The sequence below is a fragment of the Cervus canadensis genome, chromosome 10 (assembly GCF_019320065.1).
Source record: "Cervus canadensis isolate Bull #8, Minnesota chromosome 10, ASM1932006v1, whole genome shotgun sequence".
In the NCBI taxonomy this organism is placed as follows: domain Eukaryota; kingdom Metazoa; phylum Chordata; class Mammalia; order Artiodactyla; family Cervidae; genus Cervus; species Cervus canadensis.
The window spans coordinates 73,591,982-73,606,185 of record NC_057395.1 but is presented as its reverse complement, the minus strand read 5'-3'; the positions used below and the strand labels follow the sequence as shown (position 1 = coordinate 73,606,185).

General features: G+C 52.0%; 1 protein-coding gene across 2 annotated transcripts in view; it reads left to right on the top strand.

Moving 5' to 3' along the window:
* The first annotated feature begins 1,925 nt into the window (after nucleotides 1-1,925).
* The window catches only part of ELMO2 (engulfment and cell motility 2), a 38,704-nt gene continuing 26,425 nt past the window's right edge, over nucleotides 1,926-14,204 (top strand). The window contains exons 1-3 of one of the 2 annotated variants that reach the window (XM_043478631.1): nucleotides 1,926-2,058; nucleotides 13,425-13,552; nucleotides 13,856-13,896. In XM_043478631.1, the coding sequence (XP_043334566.1) occupies nucleotides 13,475-13,552; nucleotides 13,856-13,896 (119 nt within the window). In that variant the 5' untranslated portion in view covers nucleotides 1,926-2,058; nucleotides 13,425-13,474. The remainder of the gene's footprint in view (nucleotides 2,059-13,424; nucleotides 13,553-13,855; nucleotides 13,897-14,204) is intronic. The other variant, XM_043478632.1, reaches the window with a different exon arrangement.

Genomic DNA, 14,204 nt, shown 5'->3' with positions numbered 1-14,204 from the left:
AGGTGCGAGAATGTTCCTGAAGAAGGGACCTGCAGGAGTTATTACCACCCGAGGCTGGGGAGGGAAAATGAACTTGGCCTGTCATCGTGCAATGGGGCAGGAAAAAAGGTCTGCTAGACCAAGGAGGTTCAACCAGTCAGTCCTAAAGGAAATCAGTCCTGAATATTCATTGGAAGAACTGATGCTGAAGCTCCAATACTTTGGCCACCTGATGTGAAGAACCGACTTATTGGTAAAGACCCTGATGCTGGGAAAGATTGAAGGCAGAAGCAGAAGGGGACGACAGAGGATGAGATGGTTGGATGACATCACCGACTCAATGGACATGAGTTTGAGCAAGTTCCAGGAGGTGGGGATGGATGGGGAAGCCTGGTGTGCTGCAGTCCATGGGGTCGCAAAGAGTCAGACACAGCTGAGCTACTGAACTGAACTGAGACCAAGGTGGAACTCTCATGAGCTCCTCCAACCAGTTCTGTAGACAGAAGATGAAATTGGGAATGAGGAAAGCTGGACCTGAGTTCTAGTTCCTGAGTTGACCTCAAATATAATCCTTAACCTTGCTAAACCTTCAGTTTCTCCTTTGTAAAATGATGAGGATGATAACATCAACAGTAATTCATTAATAATTAAAAAGAACAGCCTGGATAATAACAGTCTTCTGTGAAGATCTCACAAAGCAATGGTCTACTAAAAGCTTAAAGTACAGCCACAGGTCAACACCGTTTTTTTTGTAAGTAAAGTTGCATTGGAATACAGCCACCCTCACTGGTTTATATATTGTCTGTGGCTGCTTTCACAGTACAACAGCACAGTTGAATAGTTTTCACAGAGGCTGTATAGCCAAGAGCATTTACTATCTGGATATTTATGGAAAGTTTGCTGATGACTTCTGCAAGGGCTGTAGCTACCTTAGCTATTACTAAGCCACAACCTCCATGAGCATCATTGTATTCACCAGTAAAAGGGGACAAATAAAAGTCATCTTCAATTCCAAGATGTTTTGAGGCTCAAATGAAACAACATATGTAAAACAGCTTTTCAGATGCTTTGCAGAGTGTAAAGTGCCATATAAATGGGAGTCCTTATTTAGTCTCTTTGCTGAGTATCAGTTCATTATTTCCTCTCTTTCTTGAGCATCTGTAAAAGGGACAACAAAAAACCCACCCCTCAGGGGGTTGTAAGGATCTGTGAGACAAGACGGTTAAAGCATTGACTTTAGAATCAATCAGGCACAGGCTGGCGTCTTGCTCTGCCCATCACTAGCTGCGCGGTCAGGGGATCCATTTAATACCTACATCGGAGTTGCAGTGCGTGTAAAAGGGAGGCCGCACGAGTGAGGCCCTGGAGCAGGGGCTCCGATCTGCAGGTGCAGTGACAAATACCACCTCCCACGGGCCCCTGCCAGCAGTACGGCTGAGCTGTACCCCTCTGCCTCTGCTCCGCGCCCACGGTCAGCCCTGGGTGCGGGTATAATTAGCTCCAGCGCGGTGGTGAGCAGCCGCGGCTGCTCACAGCCTCTGACACGGCTGTCACCTCCCACACAGTTCTCCAAACCAGTTATCCCACTGCTGAGTGCGTTCCATGCCTGCTGGGCACCCGGCCGAGTGCCATTAGAGGACATCTGAGCCCTCAAAACCTCTGATTTATCATCAGGGGCCCAGGCTGTGCCAAAAGAAAAGTTTCGGGGAGCAGGGGAATGTGGGGAGGAAAGGCTGCCTCTTGCATTTGCGGGGGGCCGGAGGAGGGGTGGCAATCCCATTTCTCCCAAATCCTTAGCCCGAGGCGGGCTAGGCAGCCTGCGCCTTTAAGAGGCCTCCGGCAGCCGGGCGGGGACCGGCGGCTCCCTCTGCCCCGCCCCGGTTGGGCCCGCCCTGTTTTGAGTGACAGGCAGTCCGCCCAGTTGAAGAAAGAGAGTTCAGCGTGACGGCGAAACGGAGCAATAGGAGCCCGGGTCGGCGTGCGCGGGGCGGGGTCCCGAGAGGGCCGGGCAGGCGGGAGGCTAGCGGAGCGGCGACTGGGGGACCTCGGCGCGGGAGCTGGGCCTTGGTCGGCGCCCTGGTGAGTGTGGGGCGCTCCTGGGGCCCGGGCGCGCGGGGCAGCAGAGCGGGGCCTGGCCCGAGGGGCGGAGGGCAGAGGGGCCGGGCCGGGGAGCGGGCGGAGGGCTGCGGCCTGCTTCAGCCCAGGAGCCTGGGGACTGGAGAGGGCGGGCCTGGGCCGCCCGGTGCCGGCTCGACGAGCCCCGAAGGGGTCAGCAGGACCCAGGTGGGCCCGCCGGGACCTGAGGGCACCGGGTCCCCAAGACGGAAGGGCCGGCTGGTGGGGAAGAGGGAGGACCAGGCCTTGAGGAGCGGCGACTAGGACGGGTAGGGGACGCGAGGTCGGGAAGGAGGAGGGTGGGAGGATGGAACCCGGGGGCGAGACGAGATGCTGGGGGCTGGGAGGGGGTGACTGGAGGGGGAACGGCTGGCTGAGGACTCGGTCGGAACCCGGGAGTGTGTGGGGCTGGGTGGCACCCATCGGAAGCCTGGGGAGTCTCCCTTGACATCGCCACCCTCTACTGCACAGACTCTGCTCATCACCCCGCCTTGGCTACCGGGCCGGCCCTGTAGTCCCCCAGACCGTTTATTTACTTGCATTCTGCCGCTTCCCCCTCAGTGCAGACCTCTCTCGCCTCTTACCTGGACTGATGCAGTGTTCTAACCCATCTGCCCACACAGGCGCTGGGGCCTCTCTCCAGTGGGCCTCGCACCGTCGCCCGAGGGATCTCAAAATTCTGTCCAGGTCCCTTCGCTGGCTTACTTTGTAACTGGCCGGCTTCCACCTCTTTGCAGGACCACCCTCAGATCCTCACCCAAACTCTGGAGATGGGATGCCACCCACCTTTCCTCCCTAGTCTTAGTCTACTAACCCTTCTTGCTCAATACTCTGGTCACACTGGCCTTTTCTTGTTCCTTCTACATACCGAGCCCTGGGCCAGATCAGGATCTGCACCCTTAACCTTCTTTCCTACTCCCCAGGAAGTACCTTCCTCTCCAGCCTTCTTCCAGTCAAGTCCTCTTTATCTTTCAAATCTCCACACAAGTATCAGTTCCTCTAGAGGCATCCCTGGTCCCCGACTCACCCAGCAAGTGAATTCCCCACTTTCATCACCCTCGGTACTTCTTCACACCACTTGAACAGCAGCTGTTTGACATATATTTATGAACATATTCCTGTCGGTCTATCCCAACCTCCCCAGGTAATAAGATCCACAAGGGAAAAGAAAGGGTCTGCCCTTGCTCCTTGTATTTCCTGCATCTTGCCCAGAGCCAGGCACTGTGAATATGTATTAAACAAATGAACGGAGGACTTGGCTTCGGCCAGAGGTACAGGGTGTGAGTCCTGTCTCTAATGTCCTCCACAAACTGTGCCAGGCTCTGTGCTCAAGCATTGCTGTCCCATGGAAATATAATGCAATATTTGTGGTTAAAAAAATTTTAATAGCCACACTAAAAAAAGCAAATGACTTCCGTGGTGATTCAGTGGCTGAGGTTCTGCACTCCCAGTGTAGGGGGGGCCTGGGTTGGATCCCTGATCAGGGAATTAGATCCTGCCTGCTGCATCTAAGTCCCGGAGCAGCCAAAAAAAAAGGGGGGGGGGGAGTGAAATTACTTCTTGTCATTTTACTGAACCTAGTAGATTCTCAAATAATATTCTTTTGACATATAATCAATAGAAAAACATTGCTAGTGAGGTATTAACATTTTTGTGTGTTATTAAGCCTTTGAAGGGCTTCCCTGGAGGCTCACTAGTGAAGAATCCACCAGCTAATGCAGGAGTCACGGGTTCGATCCTTGGGTCAGGAGGATCCCCTGGAGAAGGAAATGGCAACCATTCCAGTATTCTTCCTGGCAAATCCCATGGACAGAGGAGCCTCATGGGCTATAGTCCATGGAGTTGCAAAAGAATTGGACATAACTTAGAGACTAAACAAGAACAATAAGCATTTGAAATCTGATGTGTGTTTTACACCTAGGGCCCATCTCAGCTTGTGATAACCACCTATGAGCTGCTCAATAGCCACTCATAGGGGTGTGTAGTGCTAGAAGCTTTATATACCTGCGGCATTTAATCGCCTTAAACCATTTGAGGTAATTATTGTTACGTGCATTTCACTAATAAACATAATGAAGCTCCTAGAAGTTATGTTGCCTGCCAGCAATCATCCTAAAGTTTGTGAGCGGAGGAAGCAAGATGGGGCCCAGGACCCCAATCTCTTCATCTGGAGTTTGGTCCTTCTGTACCCTATGCCACTTCCAGGAAGTGCCAGGGGAGTTTGGGGGTGCCAGAAGTGGGGGCTAAACTTCTTCCCCCAAAAAATGGCACCTGTGGGTCTATGCTTATTCTGCCTTGTCCATGCAGAGTCAGTGTGTCTGGGTGCATCAGTACCACCTATGTAGGTGGCTCAGAACAAGCAGGTTTGATGCAGTTGAAGGAAAAATCTGCAAAACCAGTGCTTCTGGGTCCAGTCACTGCAGCTCAGCGCTTACACCAACTCAGCCTGGCCCTTGGGTTGAAAAATGTACCCAGCCCGTAGCATCTCATACAAGGTGCCAATTAACTGTCCCGCTGTTCAGTTCAACAGCTGCTCGCTGAGTGAGGTCCCCATCACCGTGAGACCAGCATCTGGGGAGACTGGGGAGTGTGGTCACAGCCGTCATCTTCAGGATGCCAGCTGGGTACGCGGAAAGACAAGGCCAGCTCACGGAATGATTAGATGAGCGGCTGGATGCTGTGCAGTGTAGTGGAGGACCAGCCGCAGTGGCGTGCAGAGGCTGCCGCGGCTGCATAATGTGTCTCAAGCGCTGGGTTTGAAATCCTCTAGGCTTGGGGGGGTTACTTTGCAGTTTCCTACAGTTCCCATGTAGATGCTGCCTGGCTTAAGCAGCCAAAATTTGTGAACCCATTAGACACGCTAGTTTTAACTGAGCCAGTAGAAAAGGTTTATTGAGCACCTGCTCTGTGCTAGGCATTGTATTGGCCACTGCTCTGGAACCCTGAAGCTCTCCAAGGTTCTTCTGCTAGGAAAGGAATGTTAAGTATTATAATATATGTCATATAAGCATTATACTATATTATACAATCGTTAATGATATTTATTGTCTGATTACTATATTTATCATCATTATTTTTGTATTTTCCCTCCCTGATTGCCTTAACGTATATTCTTTCATTCTGTCATCAGTACGTTAAAGCCCGGCAGGTAGGGCTTTGTCATGCCAGGGAAACACAGTTACTGTGTTTTTGCAACTTTGTCAAGTTCACACTGTTGGAATTCCTCTTACTGTGGGTCAGGTACTACGCTTAAATGATTTACATGTATTATCCCACCCCCGTGTTCACAACAACCTTATAGGGTAGGGTCAGTTGATTCAAATCCCTATTTTACAGATAAAGAAATTCTTAGAGCTGGGATCCAAGTCCAAGTCTGTCCCACCCAAGAACGCGCGCTCCTAACCTCAGTAAGTTACTCTGCCATGCTAGAAGGTCAGGCTTAGAAGGGACCTCACTTACATCTAGTCCAGTCTCTTCGTGTCGATCAGGACCGAAGGCCCAGAGGCTCGGGCTCGTGGCAGAGCTGTCGGCCAGGCCTCCTGTGCTCAGGGGGAGGACTGACCCAGAAGCGAGGGGCGAGGCCCTCTCTTGTCCGTGACTGGTGGTGGGGCCTTGCCAGCTTCTCTGGACCTCAGTTCCCGTATTCATAAAACAAGAGGCTTGGCCCAGCTTGCCAGCGAGAGCAATGCTGCGTTGTTGGGGTCAGGATTGAAGGAGTTGGGCCCCCAGCCCGGGATTTCAGTCATCCCCCAGGGCTTCTCAGCGCAGCACACCCGCTCCCTACACAGGCTCTGCCTCCCCGCTGCAGCCACCACAGCCCCATGAAGGCCGGCAGGACTTCTGATTCATCCTTCTTTTCCACTTCAGTGTCTGTTTCATTTCCGGAAACTGAGGCAAGTGATCTGGAAGCACTGACCCCTTCTACATCCACCTCGATGACTATAGGGATTTGCATAGTTCTAGGCAACAGCTCAGAGAAGGCAGTGGCACCCCACTCCAGTACTCTTGCCTGGAAAATCCCATGGACGGAGGAGCCTGGTGGGCTGCCGTCTATGGGGTCACATGGAGTCGGACACGACTGAAGTGACTTAGCAGCAGCAGCAGGCAACAGCTAGTCCTCTGTCGTTATAGAGTTTTTGTTTCTCTTTTAAAGGCAGTCAGGTCCAGGGCATCCTCGAGGGTATTTTTGGCGTGGAATCCCGTGGGCACAGCTGTGTGCCAGCCCCTGTGCCGCCAGCTTTAGGGAAAGGTGGGCAGGGGAGTAGATGCGAACTTGATGAGTCCCTGCCCTCAGCTGGCAGCCTGGAGCTGTGGCTCCCGGCCCTGGCCGCCCATCACCATCCCCTGCTGGGGGTGGGGAGGTAGGTGTTGCGGCCACCCGGGGTGGGCCTGGATGAGGCACAACCAGAGCAGAGAACCACCGGGCTCGAGTCTGGCTTCTCAGGCTGTCATGTGCGTGCCAACCAGCTGCGGATCTTGTTTGAAAGCAGCTTCTGGTTCAGTGGGTCAGGGCTGGAGTGGGTGATTCTGCGTTATCCTGGGCTCCCCAGCAGTGTTGGTGGTGCTGGAGGGCAGGTCACAGTCTGAAGAGCAAGAGAAAAGGCTGCAGTTGTGAATCAGCTGGATTGTGACCGATTGTAAAAGATTCGAGTGCAAACGAGAGCACAGTTCACTTTGCCTGAGGTCAGAGCACCAGGAAGGCCACACAGAAGAGGGACTGTTGGGCCCCGAAGTGCGACGAGAAGTTTGGCAGCCAGACCAGAGGGAAGCAGTAACGGCTGAGACCGAAGTATGACTTGGAAGCATCGGCAGTCGGGGGAACAGGGTGGTCCGCCGGGACATTGGGAGTATCCATGGTGGGACTGGAAGGATCCAGGTGCCCTGCTGAGGAGTCTAAGCTCGATTCTGTAAGCATGGGGCCCTGCAGAAGTTTTCTAAGCCAGAGACCTGGGTGGTTCTTAGAGCAGGTGTTACGTGAGAAGAAACCCAGACAGTTACCGGCTCCCTCACCCTTCCTCACCGCGCTTGTGGCTCTAAGTCAGTGGCTTTTAACTAAGTGTTTGGGTGAGTTTGGTGTCCGACGAAAAACTGAGGAGAAACCTCAGCTGCCATTGATGCGATGGTCCTTCTAGGCGCTTCTAGCAGTAATTGGCAGAATCTGAGTCTGCAAACCCAGCTTGCCCTCCCCGTACCCCCGCGTCTCGCCTTCACTCAGGGGTCTGGCCCGAGGGAAGTTGAGTCACCTCTCACTTGGGAAGCGGTCCGAGAGAGCAGCCTCTGTGAAGATTGTGCTCTTGATTAGAAAGAGGGCGTGACCTCTGGTCCTCTTTCTGGTGGGGTGGGTTCTGTCACAGGAAACAGAAACCAACCTCCCGCGTGCCTCCCCCACTGAGTCAAAAGCAAAAGAATGGAACAAAAAGCACAGTCAGCCCTGATCCTTAAAGGAATGAGGGGGAGGGTGGAGAGCTGGAACCTTCTGGCCTTCCTTCTTCAATCTGAATTCCTTACTAATGGCCAGGGATCGGCTTTCACTTCCGTTCTGCTAGGCTCTCGGCATCCCGCTCCCAGGAGTGGTCCTCGCCCCACACCCCCACCCCCACGCAGGCGTGGTTAATTGGTGGAGCTCCGTGGGGCCTTTTGTAACTCTGCTGATTTTATAAGCACACCTTCCAGAAGCCACTTAAAGAGGGCTCACTGGAGACCCAGAAGGTCCTGTTTTCCTCTTGTTTTCCCTGGCTTCGCCTTGGAAAACCTGGGCTTTCATTCTCAAGCCTTAGAGTAGGATCATCTTCCCCACATCGCTGTGCATCTCTCTAGTTTGGTGGCATTTAGAGTTTTCCCAGTCATCTTTGTGTCTGTAGTACTTGAAAGGGGGTGGGGTGGGGTGGGGTGGGGTGGAGACTCATTTAATTCAAAGAGGCCGATGACTTCTTTGCCCTCTGGTCCTGGATGTGGACCCAAAGCTCCCTCATCCTGGCTGTTTGCTGTTGAATTCTATGGGACGGCTGAGCGGGAAGAGCAAGACGCTATTTATAACCCTGAGAATTTTGCAATGTTATTGAATTGCTTCGACCTAATTTTCGCTTCCTTTCTAAAGTGAAAATGAAAAGAGTAAGCAAAGGAGCACTGAAAGGGTTCCCCACAAGGAGATCCTTTATCCTCGGGCTGTTTGTTATTGTTGTTGAGTCACTAAGTCGAGTCCGACTCTGTGACCCCTCGGACTGTAGCCCTCCAGGCTCCTCTGCCCTTGGGGCTGTCACCTGGAGAATATTACTCTTCTAGTCTCCTGTCTCCTAATATTTCCAAGGGAGGAAAGCAGAAGGATGTTTTCCCTCCATCTTTTAACTGGAGTCAGAAGTGCTAAATCTGATTCTCCAGTGAGACACATCCTGATGTTAGATGTGAAGACACTGGAAATGCTGTGGAGTTGGAAGGTGCTGGGTCATGGAGGGAACACACAGCCAGAGCTCCTGGTGCCCGCCCCCTTCCGTGTGGCGCCGGCCCTGGCTTATAGGAGTTGAGGAAGTTGGAGCTGCTGGATTTGAGCAGATATGGATGCTCACAGCGCTGTGCTTGGTGATGAAGCTGCAGGGTTGGACCTGACCCCAGGAGGAGAGAGTGGAGAAGAGAGCTGTCTGAATATAAAGCTGTAATGGGGTAACCTGGGAGCCTTCACAGAGCTGTGGACAGAAGGCCATGAGAGCATGGGGTCCCGTCCTATTTCGCTTCGCCAAGACTGGTGCAGAGATGAAATGACATTTGCGCAGGGCTCTGAAGCTTGCATACGAGCTCTCCTGACAGTCCAAGGAAGGAAGGAAATGTGCAAAGACATGGAGGAGGAGGAATGTGCCCTGCCTCGTGGAAGTAACAAGTAGTCCAGGAAGGTCCAGCTGGACCCTGAAGGGCCGAGCCCCATGCAGGAGAGTGGAGGTCACCTTCTTTAGACAGTGGACTCTGTTTTCTGTCACCGTGGTGAGCTCTTGTTGGTGTAGCGTTGGCGTGCTTGTTTCAAGTCCAGCTCGCCCACATCCTCCCCGGAGGACCTGCTGTGGGTACAGTGCCCCCTGCTTTCATGTGGCTGGGGTCAGATCCTGGTGGTGCTGCTTACTAGCTGCGTGACGCTGAGCACGGAGCTTAATTTTTCTGCCTCTATTTCTTGTCCGTAAAATGGAGTGACGTCACACAGGGCTGCGACAGAAGAGAACCAGCTGTGAAGTCCCAAGGCCCGGTCTTCTTTCTTTTTTTTTTGGCTGCTCTGGGTCTCCACTGTGGCTCAAGAACTTAGTTGCCCGACCAGGGATCAAACCCACATCCCCTACATTGGAAGGTGAACTCCTAACCACTGGACCACCAGGGAAGGTCCCCCTAAGAGCCGGTCTTGAGATCTGGTCTGATGTGGTGTCTTTGTTTTTTTTTTGCGGGGAAGAGACGGGAAGGAGGCATGTGGAAGACCCGTTTGTTATCGCGTGTGAACTTTGCCTCATCTGTCTGCTGGGGATGGTGTTCAGGGTTTAGGTGAGCATCAGCAGTAGTAACGCCACAGACGTGTGTGATGAAGTGTAAGAGGCTGTCTGCATGTTACTGTTACACACGGGACGAGTGCCACGAAGCCACCACGTAACTGAACTGTTGTAAACAGGCTAGACTTGTCGAAGCGGGTTTTGCTCTTCAGTGTTGAGGCCAGTGTTCCTTACGGGCCTGCTCTGTGCCGTCATCCTGTGCGTGTTAGGCTGCTGTCTGTTCATCTCCTTCCTCTGTAAGGCTCATGATTTTTGCATCTTCGTATCTTTGGCCTGCCGTGGTCCCCACTCTGAAGCTGACTGTGGCCTTCTGCTCCAGAGCCCGTCAACATCCATCTCCCTTGGCTTGTGTCTTTTAAGCTCAAGAGAGCGGATTGGATTAGTCTGCGGAGGGTGGGTGTTCACCTTGGTCCCATAGGCCGTGGTGTGGGTGGAGAGAGTGCCAACACACATGGGCTGCCTGGGCATTTGGGGAAAGGGCAGAATCGCAGAGAACAGGGGCTTACAGTGTCTCTGGAATAGTCCCGGTGGTTCAAATCCCCGTGCTTTCACATGGATGTGAATTTTTGGAACAGACAAGAATCACTCAGGACTGACTTTAATAAAGAGATAATCAGCCTAGGAAATGCCATATGGGGTCAAAGTGAAGTGTAACTGTAAAATACAATAATGAACATTAGCTTTGTTTAGGAGTTCCAAAATATATGATTTGTTTCTTAGCAGTACCACTGAAGTAAGGGTAAAGCTTCTTATGCAGAGAACTTTGAAATGAGCAGTCTTCATTTGGAATTTTAAGCTCTAGTTTAGAATCTTAGACTTAAAAGGCACATTACACGTGCTTTAGCCTCCACAGTCTCGCCTCACAGGTGAGAAGAAAACTAAGACTTGGGTGAAGGGACATGCGCTTATCTCCCAGACAGACACTCAGTGACGGAGCTGTGATGAGGTCCTGAGGCCTCTGGCTCTGAACCCAGGTGCTTTCTTCAGCAGGGACAGGCATCCCAGCCCAGCACTCTTCCTCTTGCACCTACATGGCCTGCTGATTTTAAAAAGAAGAAACCAGGGGCTTCCCTGGAGGTCCAGTGGTTAAGACTCTGTGCTTCCACTGAAGGCGACGTGGGTTCGATCCCTGGTCCAGGAACTAAGATCCCATATGCTTCACTCTGGCCAAAAAGTAAAAAGAAAAAGAAGAAACTAAACTAAATAGCAAATGATCTTAGAGGCCATGTTATGCATTTCCACATGTATGAAGTATTATATTAATACAAAAGCCAGCAGGACAAATCCTTGGTGATAGAAGTCAGAAAGAAGTTGCCTCTAGGAGGGCTGGTGGGTGAGGGGCTGACCAGAAAGCGGAAGGAGGGAAATTTGGGGGGTGTGAAATGTTTAGTGTCTTGTTTTAGGTGGGTGGTTACAGGAAGGTGCGTGTGTGTGTTTCTGTTTTGTGTGTATGTATGTATATATATACATATTTATTTACATATGTATACACACATATATACATAAGCTCTGCATTTTATTATATGTAATGCATATCTAGATTAAAATGATATGACAAGGATACCCTTAGAAAAGGATAAGGGTGTCCTGGGGATCCAGAGATTCATGGTACCATGCCTGCTTTGCTCTGTCACCTGAGCAGAGCATCTCCACCAGGACTTGGGCCTGTCTCTTTTTAGAGATTTGTTGTGTGTCTAGGCACATAGAAATCGCACGTGAGAGGTTCTGCCTGGAGCTGCAGAAGCTGTGAAAGCTCTCAGGGCCATGAGGCCAGCCCACTTCACCTCTAGGCTTGATTCAGTTGCAGTGAGCAGAAATTCAGGCCAGCTCAGTGGGGGTAGGGGGGTGGGGGCGCAGGGGGCGCGCTGGCCAAAGTCAGCTCATGTCTGTCCCCTTCACTGCTTTTATGCTGGGTGAACTCACGTAGCTTAACCCACTGAGCTTCAGTTTTGTCACCTTCAAATGGAGATGTCTTCGAATAATCCTGTTCTGCCTACTTCATAAGGCTGCTGGCAGAACTCAATGAAGTAAGTGATAGCACGTCGAAAACCATCTCTTCTGCACTGCGGCGCTCTGACAGTGCTGGTAATATGAATATACCGTGTGTGTGTGTGTTTTGGCCGTGCTGGGTCTTTGTTCGCTGGCTTTCTCTAGTCGTGGTGAGCAGAGGCTACTGTTGTTGTGGCGCTTGGGCTTCTCTTGTGGTGGAGCACGGGTTCTGGGGTTCTCGGGTGTGTGGGCTTCAGTACTTGCAGCTCTCGGGCTTGGTTGCCCGTGGCATGTGGGATCTGCCTGGGCCAGGGATCAAAAATGTGTCCCCTGCATCAGCAGGCGGTTTCTTAACCCCTGGGCCACCAGGAAAGTCCAAGTGCTGGTACTTTTGACAGTAGACTTCTGAAGCAGCCCATCCTGGTGAGGAAATGGTCAGGAAAGCTTCCCTCTGTCTGAGACCTGTGGATTGGTAGGGTAAGGGACTTGTACATGCCAAGTCGCTTCAGTCGTGTCTAACTCTTTGTGACTCCATGAACTGTAGCCCGCCAGGCTCCTTTGTCCATGGGATTCTCCAGGCAGGAATGCTGGAGTGGGTTGCCATGCCCTCCTCCAGGGCATCTTCCTGAACCAGGGCTTGAACTCACGTCTCTTTAAATCTCCTGCATTGGTATGTGGGTTCTTTACCATTAGTGTCACCTGGGAAGTCCAAGGGACTTGTACCCCGTCACCAAAGAGGTTTGCACTTACAAGTACTGTGAGAACTAACATCTGTGCTTGGGTTGAAAAAGTGATGGCATCCATGAATACCAGCTTAGCAACAGCTATGCTGCATGTTCCAGGAGAGGCAGGCAGTATCCATTCGGAAGCAGAAATTGCAGGCGAGTGGTTAAACCAGGAGGATACAGGAAAAAGGTCTTTTTGATGAAGAGCGAGGCCTCTCCTGAAGCTGCGGGCATGGAGTGTAAACACACATTGAAATCATCCATCAGTGGGGTGACTTCCCTCCTCAGACCTTGGAGAGAGAATGCTTTAGCTGCTGCCTGGAACGCCACTAAGCTCTCAGTTGCCTAGGAGACTGGTCACATGGGCCCATCTTCCAGACTTGTTCAAAATGATTTACTTTCCTTTATGTTGTAGGGCAGTGGGGGAGTGGGGTCAGAAGTACTTCCGAAGCCTTGTCCTCCGATAGTGGGGCCTTTGTGGAGGTGTCCTCACCTCCCTCCACTTCTGTTTTGGTTGCCCTTGCCCTGGGCAATTGGGATGAAAATAGCATTTCCTGTCCCGCTTCTCTTCCCCATTTTCTGAACCCTGTGTCATCCCACACGGGGGAGGCTTGAGGGGGAAGGAGTGGCAGCAATAAGCAGGGAGGAAGCAAGAGAGCTGTGGCCGGGCCCTGCTGACTCTGGGATCTGGGCTGACCACAAAGCTGGCGGGGCTTCTTTAACCACCCAGCCAGGAGCAGCCTGTGTCTGTTCTTATTGGTCTTCGGGCATATGTTTCTCCCTCTCAAGGTCCCAGGACAGGGCTTTGCAGTCAATATGCTCATTTACCACGGGGCCCTCCTGGCCTCCAGCTGAAGCGTCACATTGCAGATCTTGTCGCTGGCTTGTCTGCAGTGGATAGATAGGTTTGTCCCTTTTCTACTAGCAAATCTGATCTAAAGAGACAAAAGGCCCAAGGAAAGGTTGTGGTTGATCTCGGAAAGCGCAAAGCAAGTAGTTCTATATGTTTCTTTGGACACTACCTTCTGATTTTTCAAAATATGTAACAAAAGTGAAAACGAAGGCAAAGTCATTCTTTCCTATTCTTTCTCCCTAGGCAGCTGTGTCTGTGTGTCTGTCTTGGAGAGGCAGGCCCCGTTGGGAACAATGCCACCACCATCAGACATCGTCAAAGTGGCTATCGAATGGCCAGGTGCTAATGCGCAGCTCCTCGAAATTGACCAGGTAAGCTCTGGAAGTGAGGAGTCAGGGAATGCCGGGCAGGAGGCATCTTTCAGGGTAGGGACCACTGGCAGACCACTGGCATCAGAAGTAGGAGTCAGTCAAGGCCTGTCCCCTGCTCTGAAAGGCTGGTCACCACTGCTGGTAAGAGGCTTCCTCTTCGAGAAAAGCTCTCAGAGAAGTCTGTGTTCAGGTGCCAAGCTGACCCTGCCTGGCAGACCCTCTCATCAGGACCCTGGCAGTAGCAGGATGTGGCAACTGGTGAAGGATCTCTCCCCTCATCCCCACCACCCCCCTCTCTTTCAGAAACGGCCCCTGGCATCCATTATCAAGGAAGTTTGTGATGGGTAAGTTGAAATTGCCCCCTATTTTAGACAGGCTAAAGACAGAGGAGCACTCCCAGACCCTGAAAGGAATTCTGCCCGAGGACCTGCAGTTAGGCAGATCCCCAGTCCGGGGCTTTTATGGATCATCGTCCCATGATGGAAGTATCGCTGGTGGGGATGTCCCCAAGATCTGCTGTCAGTCTGTAGGAATGCCCCACCTGAGGTCCTGGTGGGGTCTGAGACCCGCGCTGAATTATATGTGCCACCTTTGTGGTGCCAGTCTCTGCAGAAGGCAAAGGAGGTTACTGTTGAATATCTCAACCTAAAGC